We start from the raw sequence: 17,207 nt of genomic DNA on the forward strand, positions 1-17,207 counted from the left end.
TCTTGTATTAAAAAACAAAACACATTTAAAAAATTTCAAATGTTTAGGACTGCGGGGGATTTACTTACTAAATAATGAATAGTTGAATAGTCTACTTCACTTAAAATTCTCACTGTAGTGAATAACCCAGTATGCTTTTTTTGTTGTAAAATCACAATTCATGGATTGGCAAATAATCCCAAAGTAAAAAAAAAACAAAAAAAAAAACACAAGCCTTCTCAGTTTAATTTCAGACAATAAATGCTCTTTTGTCAGTTGTGAGAAATGTGAATGATTATTTACACACGAGACTCAGACTAAAGTCTACAGTTAACCCCTTTCAGGACAAGAGTTTAGGCAATTCATAGCACATATTTACTGTCTTAAAACAATTCATGTAGGGCTGCCAACATCTTGCAGTTATAGTATAAATATGAAAAACAGATCCTAAAAAGGTGTGCATATTTATAAACTCCATATATAAGGAATTTGTGCAAGTGAATTCAAACATTTAGGTCAAAATAGACTTGGAGACTTTTCTTTAGTCTGCCTATTTTGGCATAAACATTTGCATGAAATTCTCTTTATTTCTCCACAATTCCTGGTTAAGCAAATAACGCTCAAGCTTTTCTTCTCGGCAAGCACATTCTCAAAGACATTCTAAGGGTACGATGGCAAAATGTGTGCATGGCACTGAAGATTAAAAAAAAAAAAAAAAAACCTGAATACAAAACCAAAAAAACAGAAACCAACATTCTATACAGATGGATCAATCTCTTGTCATAAAACCCATCAGGTTCGATGAATAAGAGCAATATATTGATGTAAATTATGCAGGTTGTGTGTTTAAAAGAAAAGTGTAGTGATGTTTTAACCCTGTCAATGATTTCCTCCACCCCAACCCCCACAAAAAAAAAATCATAAAAGAGCAGCTGACTTAAAATCCATTACATGGTAAAAACACATTATTATAAAACATGCGCATTATCAAATTACAATGTGTAAAATAAAATAAAAAATAATGTTTGGTTCCTACAGTCTTCTGCTTGGCAGCATTTACAGATGAGATGACGTGGAGAAGCATAGCTTGAGTGTGTATGGATTGGAGCCATCTTCAATAAGAGAAAAAAATATATATAAATGAGAGGTATAAAACTGAAACAAATATAAAGATTTTATACTTGAGGTGTATCCACAGTTTCAATACAATAGTTGAGACATTATGACATTCTTAGTAGGTAGCTCCTATGTGCTTCCTATTTTGTTAGGCTATGTGCCTTTAGCACTTTTATCACAGCTGTTAAAGGAATACTCGAACACCAAACTTTAGTTAATAAAGTGTTTTTTTTTGTGTGTGTATAGATCAAGCCCCTGCATTGTCACTACTCGATTATCTGCCATTGTCACTTCAGGATTATTCACTAAAGTGAGAGTTGCCTGGAGTGATTTCCAAATTTATAACCAAAATAGTCTAAAAAAACACAATTGATTATGGGAATTTTTCTAATTCAGCTATTTGGCCTTAAAGGGACACTATAGTCACCCAGACCACTTCAGCTCAATGAAGTGGCCAGGGTGCCAGGTCCCTCTAGGGTTAACCCTGCCTGCTGTAAACATAGCATGTTTTCAGTGGATGCTATAATTACTATCAGACACACGTCTCCTGCATACCCGTTTGGGAAGCACAGACTTCCTGTGAGAATCGCCATGGCTCTCCATCGCAATCCCGCCATCCTCCCTGATGCCGCACACAGCCTGTGCGCATCTTTACATACGTCACCATATGAATCATCCGAATGATGCGACCTGGGTGCATTCCAATGGCTTTATGGGTTCGATAAATAGTGCGTTCCTGTATTCTTGGATTATTTGGTATTCAACTCTTTTTTGACTCTGCGTGCATCCGTTTATCCAGTTTTCTCCTATCCTTGACCATGGCTATTACTCTGACTCTGTTCTCTGTTAGTTCTAAGGACCAGTACAAGGATAGTCTTTGTTGTGCTCTGGGTTTGTGTGTTTTGGTTCCTACCCCAATCCTGACACTTCCCATAATAGGTTAAAAGTCCCCAACACTAACTTATCTGCTATCTCTCTCCGTTGACAGATTGCCTGTTCAAAGCTGCTACAATAAAGGATTCTGGCGGTTTCTCTCCTCTCTCTATAGGGCTGCACTCTGGCGGTTTCTCTCCTCTCTCTATGCGGCTGCACTCACAAAGAGGCCCATTCTGCTTGCAGGTATTGCTTTCCCTTAGGATGAATTCAAGCAGGAGATGATTTTCCCTGATAACTGACATGCAGAGCAAAGGATCGGCACAGCCCGAAATGACTGACAGGAGGGAGAAGTGACTAGCAGGAGAAAAAAAAAGGGTTTTCTAATCACTGATTTAAAAGAAACCTAGACATTTGCTAGCAATTCTGCCACAACAATGTATAGATGATACTATCAGTTAGGATTACGTTCTATTTGTAATGACAGGTATCCTTTAAATCCTATAAGGCGGATGAAGTGAGCAGTTACGCGGCAGGGGAATTATCTACACATCAAAACCACTTAATTAAAGGGACACTATAGTCACCAGAACAACTACAGCTTATTGAATTTGTTCTGGTGAGTAGAATCGTTACCTTCAGGCTTTTTGCTGTAAACACTGTCTTTTCAGAGAAAATGCAGTGATTACATTACAGCCTAGTGATAACTTCACTGGCCACTCCTTAGATGATCCTTCCTGGGTCATGGCTGCCTAAAATGCATCCAAACATTCAGTGTCTCCTCCCTCTGCATGCAGACCCTGAACTTTCCTCATAGAGATCTATTGGTTCAATTTATCTCTGAGGAGATGCTGATTGGCCAGGGCTGTGTTTGAATTGTGCTTGCTCTGTCCCTGATCTGCCTTTTTGTCAGTCTCAGCTAATCCTATGGGGAAGTATTGTGATTAAGTCAGGCCACCATTTCTGATTATGTCAGAGGAAGTTCACAGGCACAGGCAGCAGCTTCAGACTTGAATACAAGTAAGAGTTTACTATATTTAGGGAGGCATGAGGGGATAGTGGTTTTAACACTATAGGGTCAGAAATACATGTTTGTGTTCCTATAGTGCTCCTTTAAACCGAAGTTGTTTTAGTGCATGAAAAATGTCCCTTTCACCCATGGTTTAGAAAATAGGTTGATGAACATGCACAGCTTTGTACAGTATCACATGTATTCAAAGAGACATTGTGTTTAAAGGGACACTGTAGGCACAATAACTACTTACTAAAGTAATTATGGTGCCAGGACACTGTTCTTGCAGCCTTACATTTGACAAAATTGTCAAACTGACAACATAGGGCTTAAAAGTGGAGCTCATAGCTCTGCCTACAAGCCCCGTTAGTCAAAGAGCCAGAACTTACACTTCCTACATGGCATGTCAAGTCACACCAAATACCTGATATGTCAATGCTCATGAGGAAGCAAGTACCTGCAAGTGCAAAGACAGCTCCTGTCTCTACGATGAGTGGTGTGTTCCCAGCTCCATCCACCACACAAAAAAAGAGCAGTCTATGTATGTCAACATGCTATGCCTGCTGAGAGCTAGTGAAGTTATGTTGCCGAGTGTCCCTTTAACAAAGAAATAAGTAAAATCAATAATGCCAGGACTGCATTATAATGAATATCTAAGAGTTTAAACTTACTAGGTACTCTTATTTGGTAGTGATTTAATACGGTGAGAGCTTCCACGGCTTCGGTCTTGCTTTCCCATTCAAGTAGTCCAGAGAGTGTTTTAGATGATGCTGAAGAAAGCATACAACAAGTGAACAAGGAGTAACAAAAATACAATGCATACAGTATATACAGAACTAGAAGTTGTACTAACGTTTAGCATCGAACACTTTGAATTTGATGAACATGGGAACTTTGTGGTCTTCACAGAGCTGCAAACAAAAGCATGAAAACATTAAAACATACAGCAAAAACTGGCTGACAGTGCTGGTTTAGGTTATAGGAAGCATATTGCTTGAACTATGAGATGAGTTCACATGGAGCAGAGATCTATACACAAAGACCACTTCATTAGGCTAAAGTTGTTTAGGTGCTTAGAATATCCCTTCACCTGTGGCTTAGTAAATAAGGTTGATGAAAATGTACAGGCTTGTATAGTATAAACTATGTTAAATATGTACAGCTTATTTAGTTATATTTCTCTGTGAAATATTCCACTCGTGTAAAAAGGGAGACCGGGAGCAACCTCCTAATAAAGCGAATTTAGGTTATAGGGAATAACTGGACAACACTGTTGATCCATAGTAAAGGGCATCTGGACATCAGTGATGGTTCAGGAATTCAAAGTGAAATTAAATGTTAGCTCAAACATGAAAATATTTTCCCAAGTCAGCTATATTTTAAATTTGACGTGAATTTGAATTACTGACAATTCACACTTTAGTAAATAACATTTGCCATAAGCCTTGTCCAGAAAGATTGGTTAGATAGAACTTCAAGTTGGCAGTTTAAGACTTGAACTACTGTAAATAAATAGTGAATTTATTGAGCTCTCTTACCTATATGTGCTTTAACACAATATTAAAAGGGATATTACTTTTTCTAGCAAGGGGTAAAAGAAGAAAATATTTTGTTTTATAGTTACCTTTTGGAACATGACTTCTTCCATGCACAAGGGTACATTGTAAAAGTGTAGAACACAAGATGGTGGCTGGATTATGTTCTTAGAGGCTTGCCCAGCACTGGTAAACCGATTATTCTTGCTCATTGCAAAATCTTTGTAACTACTTGTACCGTCAACTAGTTCAAAGATCTGACTCGGGACGACAGAATGCTGCTTGGAAACACTAATCACAGAAAAAGGGAAAAAAAAAATGAATATTTCCCTGAAAAGGGGAGCCATAGCTTCTCTTTAAATTATGCCATATTTGAAAATGTTGAAATCACCTATAACTTGAGTTAATATTGTTTTCCATGTGACTTATTTGAAATGTGTATTAAAGATTAAGCAATTCACATCACAATGGTGGCGCTCAGTATCATGATGCAGATTAATAAGGAATAGACAAGACAAAAATGGCCAGATAATGATGTGTCCAAGAGGACAGACAAGGGGGTAACCCTAATAGAGTAAATAGAAACAAGAAAAAGGGGAGAGTCTGTCACTCAAGATAGTAGATATAACTATGTGCAAAGAAGTAGATAAGACAGTTAAAAAGTATAATTCTTTAATAATACAAAAATACGTAGAGAGTATGTACAGACACAAAAACACACATAATCATATAACCCTAACCATTACTAACAGTCTAATATACAGTATACGACCGTAGTCAATGGGAGGGAAAAAACACATGTAAGGGGGAAGGGAAAATGGAGTAATAAAACTCGGCAATACACAATATGTCAATGCCTAGAGGAATAAATGGGAAAACTGTGTACTAGATAGAGACACAGTAATAGCCCAAACGTCTATCTGCACAAGAGAAGTGTATCAATCTCAACTTGCTAATGAGATACTGGCAGTGTTCAATATGCCCACATGACTAAGAGTGTAACAATGTAAGGCAGGTTGAATAGTAAACCTGTATTAGATACTATGAAGCAGCAGACAGGTTAATCTGATATAACCTACAAATAAATCTGCGCAAAACAAATGGTATCATAGAAATGTATCGATCACAAGTGACTGATGAAACACTGACAGTGTATAGTATGTACACAAGACTGAGAATCAGGCAGGTGAAATAGTAAACCTGTACCAGAGACTCGAAAGCAGCAGACAAATAGATCTGATCCAAATGACCAGTCACTTCTGGTTGTGAATAATAAGTTCCAACGTAACTTGCAAGTCAAGACTGACAAAAAGTGCACAATCCGCACAGTAATTGGATTTTGCCGTAACTTGCAAGTCAAACGTAACTAACTAACTAACTAAAGGCTCATTAAAGGCCCCCTGATGAGCCTTTAAACCAGGCGAAACGCACGTTGGGTGTCCCACAGTGTATCACTTACATGGCAGTGATACATCCCCGGCTCCTCTCGCTACTGAGAACTATCCCGCACTGAGAAGTTATTTTCGGCTTCTAGTATTGTTCCTTGGGAATTACGGGCGTTCTCATACAGCCTCCCGGGTACCTCTTTTTTTCCTTTTTGCTGACTGCTGACAGCTATTCTCAGGTTTAAGCACATAGCCGGATACTTATCATGGTATCAATCCTGACCGTTAGTGTTTAACGAACAGGATTCTTTTGCTTAGAGCTATTCTACTTCAATAATCTCTTTTCATACGCCTTTCTCTATATTTAGTGCCCATGAAGGCACTATTCCACCTATCTCTCACTCTTTAACCTTTTCATTTTTGTGTCAGGTTATCATGTCTGAATAGGGACTACGGGTACCAAGGATTCTAGCCTTTGTCCCTATCATCATACAAGGAGATAGCTGGAGAGAACCTTAGTCAGTCACGCTTGACTTGCAAGCTAGTGAGTCACGTTTGACCTGCAAGTTACGATAGAACTTACTTACTGTGCGGATTGTGCACTTTTTCAGTCACTGACTTGCAAGTTAGTTAGTTACGTTTGACTTGCAAGTTACGGCAAAATCCAATTACTGTGCGGATTGTGCACTTTTTGTCAGTCTTGACTTGCAAGTTACGTTAGAACTTATTATTCACAACCAGAAGTGACTGGTCATTTGGATCAGATCTATTTGTCTGCTGCTTTTGAGTCTCTGGTACAGGTTTACTATTTCACCTGCCTGATTCTCAGTCTTGTGTACATACTATACACTGTCAGTGTTTCATCAGTCACTTGTGATCGATACATTTCTATGATACCATTTGTTTTGCGCAGATATATTTGTAGGTTATATCAGATTAACCTGTCTGCTGCTTCATAGTATCGAATACAGGTTTACTATACAACCAGCCTTACATTGTTACACTCTTAGTCATGTGGGCATATTGAACACTGCCAGTATCTCATTAGCAATTTGAGATTGATACACTTTTTGGATACACTTCTCTTGTGCAGATAGACTTTTGGGCTATTACTGTGTCTCTACCTAGTACACAGTTTTCCCATTTATTCCTCTAGGCATTGACATATTGTGTATTGCCGAGTTTTATTACTCCATTTTCCCTTCCCCCTTACATGTGTTTTTTCCCTCCCATTGACTACGGTCGTATACTGTATATTAGACTGTTAGTAATGGTTAGGGTTATATGATTATGTGTGTTTTTGTGTCTGTACATACTCTCTACGTATTTTTGTATTATTAAAGAATTATACTTTTTAACTGTCTTATCTACTTCTTTACACATAGTTATATCTACTATCTTGAGTGACAGACTCTCCCCTTTCTCTTGTTGCAGTTTAATAAGGTGTGCAAAAGTTTACATTTAGTTTTTTTTTTTGGAGACCTCAAAACACACATTCATTTTCAAATATAGGGGCCAAGTAAAAACATTAATAAATATCCTGGGAATGAATGGTTTCCCTTTAAATAGGTAGTTGTAAAATATTTTCTTGGTTGGTAGGTAGACTGAAAGTAGGCACCAAAAAAAACTCACAAACTATAAAACAAATAGCTGGAAAATCAACAGGGAATTGAAAAATAAAGGCCAAAACAGCTCATCTAAAAAGCATAGCTGGCTGAAAAATGTTCTGAAGTCAGCTATTTTGGTCAAAAATGGCAATTTCCAGCTGAATGCCTGAAAATTCACTCTGTGAATAACCCTGTATATGAGTGAACATTACCAAATATGGATTAAGACAACTTAAACTCTGGAGTAATCTAATAAGAAATATGATAAACGTATAGTGTAGTACCAAATAAACAAGAATACAAATATAATAAACGTACTTTGTCCAGATTTTATGTGTTACTAGATAAACTTGCAATAAGTATACCAGCATTGTTTTGCACACTAGAAATTTAGAACATTTTATATATATATATATATATATATATATTTATATATATATATATATATATTTTTTTTTTTTTTTATTTTTTTTTTAAATACAAAAAATAGTACCCTCTCTATTTTTTTCCTTGCCTCAATGACGGGACTTGTTTTGTGAGAGTATAGTTGCATGAGGTCATCAGAAAGAGAGGCCTAAACTTCCAACTATATCTTAAAAGCATAAAGCTCTAAACTGGAACTTGAAAGGACCATAAACCACCACTAAAGCAGTATTCAATAATATCCATGAAGGGAAAATGGCAATCTTCTGTAAACGCAGTACTGACAATACTAAACTAAAGATCATTGTCCAATGCAAGAACATCATGAGTTAAAGGACCACTCCCAGAACCATTAGAACTTTATCTAAATAAAGTTGCTATGGTGTCTATAGGTTCTGGTTGCCACCTTACTTTATGGGGTTAAACAGTTTTCAAAGGGTTTAAACTCAAATCCTGCTCGATGGCAGCTGTCCAGTGAAAGGAAGAAAGGCCAAATAGACAGATCCTGTCAACAGGGCTTTGGTGGCTATACCCAGAACTTACCGACACTACATTGAATTTACAGAGATGAGATTGTTATGGTGCTGGATGAAGTACATATTCAACAAGTAAATCATCACATCCATTCTTATCAATAATATTGCCTCCTAAGAAGTACAAATTGTGCGAGTGACATTCTAGAGAAATTTCACAGCAATGAATAAGCACCATGTTTGTAACATGTTAAAGCGACACGGTCATGGACAAATCCCGTTTAGTTTTTACCCCCCGACTCCACTACATCCAATTGTCCCCCTAGATATCCCCCTAGCCCCCCATATGACCTATTTTTAAATCTTTCTTTCGGGCCCGGACCTAGGTCCTGGGTGCCGCCATCTTTGTGTGGGTAGATGAAGTCCCTGTGGGACACGTCATCTGCCCACACTAGATAGCGCTGTGAAATTCCCGCGCATGCCAGGTGGGGGGACCTACGACCCTAAATTACAAAAAGGGGGGGGGAAGGACCTATTGTCCTCTCCCCTCGCGCCCCCACCCATGAGAGGCGGTTGGGGCCCTGAATTACAATAAGGAGACACACATATTGTGTCCCTCCGCCTCCCCCCCCCCCTCATGATAGGTGGGGGCCCTGAATGAAAATGGGGGGGGGGGGGCGCCTATTGTCCTCCCTCCTCCCCCCACCCATGATAGGTGAGGGACCTGAACAAAAATGGGGGGTCAGGAGGAGGGGAACGACACACACCTGTTGTTCCCCCGGCCCCTCCCATGGGCAGCAGATGGGGGCCCAGAATGAAAATGGGGGGGAAACCACACTTTGCTCCTCCGCTGGTCAGAGATGGTCAGGCGTAAGAAACCTCCATAAGACAAAATAGTCCCTACTTTGTCTTATGTTTTAAAGAAAACTAGAGCAGACAGGAAGAAATGAAGAACAGATCCTGACAGAGGGAGAGAAGAGGAATCGATTGGGGAAAGGTAAGTTCGGCACGACAGTGCCGCTTTAAGTTTCTTGTCTTAACTTTCTGTTCTACAAGTTTCCCCTTTGTCATTTTTGCTGCCATTGGATTTATGGTCTTTTTCTGACTTTTTTTCTTGTGACTATTATATAATAAATATACATTTTTTTTTTAATTAAAAGGACACTATAGTCATTATATGCAGGTATTTTCATGCAAACACTGCCTTTTCAGAGAAAATGCATTGTTTACATCGCCCCTAGGGACACCTCCTAGTGGCCACTGGAGGTGCTTCCTGGCTCAGGGCTGCACAGTAGGCAGCTCTGCCATTCAGTGTCTCCACGCTCTGCATGGGGATGCAGAATTTTCCTCAGAGATGCATTGATTCAAATAAGGTGAGTTTTTCATGCTTTTAAGGCAGATAAGGGGGGGGGGGGGGGGGACAAGCCACCTTAATGGTGGGTTTTGCACTATAGGATCAGGAATACATGTTTGTATTCCTGACCCTATAGTGTTTCTTTAAGACTATTTACTCTGTGGTTTCACCGAAGGTATTTTTTTCTGTGCATGTAGGTTTTCCTTGGTTGGAGTCCAGAGTAGCATGTGATTTGCCACGATATGTGGGGTTACTTAACATACACTCACAATTTCTCATAACATTTTTCATGAGAGTGTGACCGATAACATTTTCCTGTCTCTGTAGCCCATACATAACTCTTCAGCACTATCTTTAACAAGAAATGGTTCAACCGCATTATGGGAAAACTCAAGTAAGTAAACCAGCTACCCAGCATACACTGCCCATCATTTAAACTTCTCCATATGATCCACAGAGCACTCTACTACAACAGACCACACTACCTATTGAATATGTATGCATTTAATGACTCCTCTAGACAGCCTGAGTCCTTATCAGATTTTATCAAGGTGAAACTGTTAAAAAAAAAAATACATGAAGATGTTTATCCCTATGTGTACCAAGGAAAAGAGGGCACATTGATTCTGACCTATTTTCCTAGAAGCAGGGTTTGACATGTTTATAAACTATAAATTCATAACCAAACAAGGTAAAAAACAGAATTTCAAACAGCCAGTGAAACTGGGTCATTTATGTTTCTTTGATATCCAAAATGTGCTTACCAAACATTTAGTCTCTTTCCTAAAACCTTTACGTTATTCAGATGTGTGACTGCCCTTTCAACAGCGTACTCATCGCCCATTTCCACAAGAGCTGTGCCAGGAATAGTCTTCATGAACTTGACCTTCAATTACACAAAATGAGAAGTAAAATATGTGCTTTGAGTCAGACAATGCTCTGTTTGAAATATTGTTTGCAATGCATTGTCGCTACATTTGGCCAGAAACGTTACCATAATTTACTGTGAAAGTAATTTCTTCAGTAATGTGCAATGACATAGTGAGCAGTCTATTAGCAGGTAGAGCCAAGTATAGGGAAATGTCTGACTGGAGAGAGAAACAAGGGATAGAGATGTGCAGTCTAAAGGAGAAGAGCGTTGTATATTAGCAAAGTAAGAAAACTAATGGAAGAGATTTGTGCAACGTCAGAGAAAAATTTAATGACAAATTGATTAGATTAATGAATGAGCAAAGAGAAAACAGAATAGGCAGTCTAATGTGACAGAGATAAAATTATGGAGTGGGTCGTCTACTGGAAAAGAAAGTAATACAATTACAGAATAGACAGTCTAGAAGAGAGTTGTAATGGCAGATTGGGAAATTTAACAGGGAGAGAGATACAAACAATGAGTGAGCAGTCTAATAGAAGACAGATTAATGACTAATTATTCTGGAGAAAGGCAGAGAATAGTATTTTCTCAAAGTGATAAAAATAATTGTAATGAGACAGAATCAGAGTGCAGCCAAACCAGACAGCTTCTCAATGCTCCAAGAGAATCTTCGGAAACCATTAGGTTAATGCCTTGAGGGTCCAGGATACTAGCCATTGCCCTTCTTTTAAGGAGATATCCAATCTAAATAAGAGGTTTTAAGGCTACCACTGTATCTACTCAAATGTGGACACAATCTCTGCTGCACAGTGTACTGGCTAGGATGTGCTTTTCCTCACTCACCTGTTGGGCCTGCCTGAGCAGTGACACAATAGACATTGTAGTACACGTTTGTGTCCAGTGAGATGCCTACTAAGACATAGAAACAAAGAAACATAGAATGTGACGGCAGATAAGAACCATTCGGCCCATCTAGTCTGCCCAGTTTTCTAAATACTTTCATTAGTCCCTGGCCTTATCTTATAGTTAGGATAGCCTTATGCCTATCCCAAGCATGCTTAAACTCCTTTACTGTGTTAACCTCTACCACTTCAGATGGAAGGCTATTCCATGCATCCACTACCCTCTCAGTAAAGTAATACTTCCTGGTATTATTTTTAAACCTTTGCCCCTCTAATTTAAGACCATGTCCTCTTGTTGTGGTAGTTTTTCTTCTTTTAAATATAGTCTCCTCCTTTACTGTGTTGATTTGCTTTATGTATTTAAATGTTTCTATCATATCCCCCCGTCTCGTCTTTTCTCCAAGCTATACATGTTAAGATCCTTTAACCTTTCCTGGTAAGTTTTATCCTGCAATCCATGAACCAGTTTAGTAGCCTTTCTTTGAACTCTCTCTAAGGTATCAATATCCTTCTGAAGATATGGTCTCCAGTACTGTGTACAGTACTCCAAGGGAGGTCTCACCAGTGTTCTGTACAATGGCATGAGCACTTCCCTCTTTCTACTGCTAATACCTCTCCCTATACAACCAAGCATTCTGCTAGCATTTCCTGCTGCTCTATTACATTGTCTGCCTACCTTTAAGTCATCAGAAATAATCACCCCTAAATCCCTTTCCTCAGATGTTGAGGTTAGGAGTCTATCAAATATTCTGTACTCTGCCCTTGGGTTTTTACGTCCAAGATGCATTATCTTGCACTTATCCACATTCAATGTCAGTTGCCACAACTCTGACCATTTTTCTAGTTTACCTAAATCATTTGCCATTTGGCTTATCCCTCCTGGAACATCAACCCTATTACATATCTTAGTATCATCCGCAAAAAGACACACCTTACCATCAAGACCTTCTGCAATATCACTAATAAAAATATTAAAGAGAATGGGTCCAAGTACAGATCCCTGAGGTACCCCACTGGTGACAAGCCCAAGCTTTGAATATACTCCACTGACTACAACCATCTGTTGCCTGTCATTCAGCCACTGCCTTACCCATTCAACAATATTGGAATCCAAACTTAACCCCTTAAGGACACATGACATGTGTGGCATGTCATGATTCCCTTTTATTCCAGAAGTTTGGTCCTTAAGGGGTTATAGATTGTAGTTTATTGATAAGCCTTCTATGTGCAACAGTGTCAAAAGCCTTACTGAAATCTAGGTAAGCAACGTCTACTGCACCACCCTGATCTATAATTTTAGTTACCCAATCAAAAAAATCAACAAGATTAGTTTGGCATGATCTCCCTGAAGTAAACCCATGTTGTCTCAGATCTTAAAATCCATGTGTTTTTAAATGTTCAACAATCCTATCTTTAACATGGTTTCCATCACTTTCCCCACAGAGGACTGACAACTCCTCAACTTCAGAGGAGGAATCTTCATTGAAAGAGAAATACCCCTTCTACAAAAAGGGACCTCACAAATCTCTTGAAAAAAACAAAAAAACATAAGGAAGTTGTCTGCAGAGAATGCAGTAGTGTAAGAGGAGACACAATCCCCTATGGGCAAAGGAGAAGCCGTTAAGGAGAATGTGGCAGATTCAAGACAATGCATGGTCCCAGCAAGTAAAACAATGCAATATCTTAAGACCCTACACAATGACTTTGCACTGAGGTTGGGCATGAGGTGTAAATCTTGCGAGTCCCACGGGCGTCAGATTGTTGCCACGGGTTACCATGGCACCACTCCGCGCAGCACGCTGGCTGCAAGATTTACACTGGGGAGCTGAAGGGAAGGTAAGTAATATATATATATATATATATATATATATACATACACACACATACACATTTTTAAATGCCTCCCCTTCCCCCCCCCCCCATTTTACACAAATTACATACCTACAGAAACACACACACACTACACAAACACTGCATTCACTAGACACACACTGTATTCACTATACACACACTACACACACTGTATTCACTATACACACTCTGCATTCTAAATATATATATATATATATATATATATATATATATACATATATATACACACCACACACTGCATCCACTACACCCACCACACAAATACACACTACACCCACCACACAAATACACACTACACCCACCACACAAATACACACTACACCCACCACACAAATACACACTACACCCACCACACAAATACACACTACACCCACCACACAAATACACACTACACCCACCACACACACCACACAAATACACACTACACACACCACACAAATACACACTACATCCACCACACACCACACAAATACACACTACACCCACTACACACCACACAAATACACACAGCTCCCCTGTCTAAACACACTGCATCCACTACATGTGGCATGTATAATTTGTGCATTTACCTAGAAATCGTTTATTTTTTTTCAAAATGGTAAATGTACAGAATATCGGTAAATTATCGGCTATCTGCCTGAAAGCTCACAGATTATCAGTATCGGCTGTAGAAAAAAAAAATCAATATCGGTCAATCCCTAGTACCTAGACCACTTAATTGAAATGAAGTGGTCTGGGTGCCTATTTAATTAATTTAAAGCATTAAAATATAGACATTATAATAAAAACTACAAAGCAAATGTGTACATTACCTTTTCAATGTTACCATACAAGCAAAACAAATTGAAGACCCGAGAGCAGTTCATTTTCTCCTGATGCAAGCTGCTAACCATGGCGACAGAGCCTATTGGAGGGGAGCCGTGGATGTAGGAAGACGAGGCCTGGGGAAGAGGATAAGAAACCAGCTCCGGTGTATCTCTTGATCCCACCCTATAGCGGTTTGGTAGAGGTAGAAGGGGGCCATGATTTCCTGGGCACAAAAAATAAACAATGCATACATTTATATTATTTTCTTAATTTAAATGGATAAACAGCAGCATCGATATATTATGTATATATACATATATATACACACACACACACACACTTAATTTACAGATGCACAATACTAGTGTTAATTTTGGCAGCAAATTTAGTTTTATTCATAGTCTTGACTAAAAAGCCGTTGCAGTCCGCTGAACCTCCAGGAGATTGTAGTAGACAACTAAAATCTATTGGGTTTAGTTAAAGCCTCTATTGGTCTCTTTTGCCCTTTTACAAGCCCCTCTAGATGTCTCTCTCCCAAACCCTGGTCTCTCTCTTTTGCCCTTTCCACAGCTCTCTGTGCAGTGTTAATATTGGCAGAAATTTTCAATTTAGTTTTAGTCATAGTCTTTTGACTTTTAGTCATATTTTAGTCATCTGAATTATTTTAGTCGACTAAAATTGTTAGTCAACAAAATTAACACTGCACGATACAGAAGGAGGGGAGAGGACCAGGAGGTGGAAGGTATTCGAAGCAACATTCTTACAAAAAATGTAGTTATCCTTTTTATGAAAACAGATGTCATGTTCTTGAATAGCAAGAGGATGCTCCCCAAAATAACACAATGACAATATTCCAAAGTAATTAGTACAAAAAAAAAAAAAAAAAATCTGGTAAGATTGATAGCATGATTGGTAGTTTGAGGAACACAGATAATGAGAATGGACACAATTAAATCAAAGGTGCCTTATAGAGTCAGTGGGGCCGAAACATTAAAAAATATATAAAAATATAAAAAAAATATAAAATATATTAAAAAAATATAAAATATATTGAAAAAAGGCTTGCTCTCTTTCTTTTATAAAAGTTTTCTTCTTTATTCCAAAGCTTGTTAAAACATAATCTTAGTCATCAACGTTTCAGCCATCCCTTGTGGCTTTCATCAGGATCAGTTCAGCACAAAATACATTTACAAACATTTGCATTTATATAGCTAAACAGACTGATTATTGAATCATTAAAACACTCACCACCTGTATCACAACTCGCCCGGCGTGTCTCTACCTTCTGTGCGCTTGTGTGAACACGTGACGTCACCGTCTGTCGCCATGGTTACCTGATATGTTTACAGGCTCCCTGGCAACAAGGTGTTTCCATTCAGCGCCCGGGCGGATATACAGTTTACAGACAAATTAAAACAACGGCACAATAAGCCTAACTGATACACATACACTTCAGCATAATTTATACATCCATCCTAGTAATGCTTTACTCTGCTATAATGTTATATCTGCCCCTAAATCATATAGCACATTATCTAGCTAAAACTTCCACCAAATGGAATTATGTAAACTGCTACATCAATGTTCTTATATAATGTATATATTTGACATAATAATTAATTTAATGTTATCTATTTAGTATTCCTAAGCACAAAAAAATTCCAATATAGTGAAGAGAAATTGGAATATGTTAGCATGTGAGTATACTTTACCTAATGAATTTAAAGAATCACCAAGGATATGCTATCGGAGAAATAGGAATTTAAAAGATATACTGATGAAAACCGATCCAGAAGAAAGTTACGTCAAACAACAGAAACCACATGTGCGAGGGAGCGTTCGTTGCCTGGGGTGTGTAACGTGTGGCCACATGGTGCCAGCACGAACTTTTACTCATCCACATAAGAATAAGAGCTATAAGATAAGATATACAATTACGTTTGTTATATATAAGATATCATGTCCCTGTGGTCTGAGTTGTATTGGTAAGACCGAGACGCAACTATGTGAACGGATCAGAGGACATAGATCGAATATTAGAACTGCCTTTAGGGATGGATGCACTGACAAACCTGTGGCGAAACACTTTTTGGAGTATAAACACCCTCTGGCTACATTAAAATTTGTTGCAATAGACCACATACCGCTGTCAAGAAGAGGTGGAAATAGAGGAAATATATTGTTACTGGGAGAAAAAATTTTGGATTCAAGAACTGGATACAGTTGCACCTCGGGGACTAAATGAAATGTTATCATATCACCCGTTTATATGAGTAACCTTGTAACAAATAGGAGTCTTCTAGAGTATAAAAAAAAATATTTTTTATAATACAGATATCCACATTTTCAGCATAGTTAGAAAAGAATATATTAAATGTAGATACAATCAAAATTGAGGGATTAAAGTCAATTAATAGTTATTAACTAGAAATATAACCTAACCAGTAATTGAGTATGATTAATGTTAAAAGTTACCAATTATGCCCATTAGTAGAGGGCCATACGCAGTGGATTTTAGCACTTGATGGCAAAAATATTATATATATATATTGGAGAGTTGCTTAACCCCTTAAGGACACATGACGTGTGTGACACGTCATGATTCCCTTTTATTCCAGAAGTTTGGTCCTTAAGGGGTTAAGGTAAAATTAAACTTTAAATTTGAAGCAATTTAAAATAAACTTAGTATTAGTAACTCTAAGTATTATGAGAGCAATTTGATGTATATTTTCACTTTAATGTATATAGAATACACTTAGCACTTTTATGTAAATTGCATAAGTATCACTTTAAGTAAACATTTAGCACTTTGATGTACATAAATTACACATGTTCACTTTCATGTACATAGTAGCACCAGTATCACTTTAAGAAGCAATTAACTATTTTTAAACATTAAGTAAACATCTAGGACTTTGATGTACCGTATATACTCGAGTATAAGGCGAGTTTTTCAGCACATTTTTTGTGCTGAAAAACCCCAACTCAGCTTATACTC

At 38.1% G+C, this 17,207-nt stretch overlaps 1 protein-coding gene across 1 annotated transcript in view; it reads right to left on the reverse strand.

Moving 5' to 3' along the window:
• Positions 1–687: 687 nt before the first annotated feature.
• The window catches only part of HNRNPLL (heterogeneous nuclear ribonucleoprotein L like), a 47,271-nt gene continuing 30,751 nt past the window's right edge, over positions 688–17,207 (reverse strand). The window contains exons 8-13 of the mRNA XM_063443619.1: positions 14,215–14,432; positions 10,522–10,643; positions 4,605–4,806; positions 3,834–3,891; positions 3,652–3,750; positions 688–1,091 (exon numbers count right to left, since the gene is read on the reverse strand). Of these exons, the coding sequence (XP_063299689.1) occupies positions 1,036–1,091; positions 3,652–3,750; positions 3,834–3,891; positions 4,605–4,806; positions 10,522–10,643; positions 14,215–14,432 (755 nt within the window). The 3' untranslated portion in view covers positions 688–1,035. The remainder of the gene's footprint in view (positions 1,092–3,651; positions 3,751–3,833; positions 3,892–4,604; positions 4,807–10,521; positions 10,644–14,214; positions 14,433–17,207) is intronic.

Source organism: Pelobates fuscus, chromosome 2, assembly GCF_036172605.1.
Source record: "Pelobates fuscus isolate aPelFus1 chromosome 2, aPelFus1.pri, whole genome shotgun sequence".
Classification (NCBI taxonomy): Eukaryota; Metazoa; Chordata; class Amphibia; order Anura; family Pelobatidae; genus Pelobates; species Pelobates fuscus.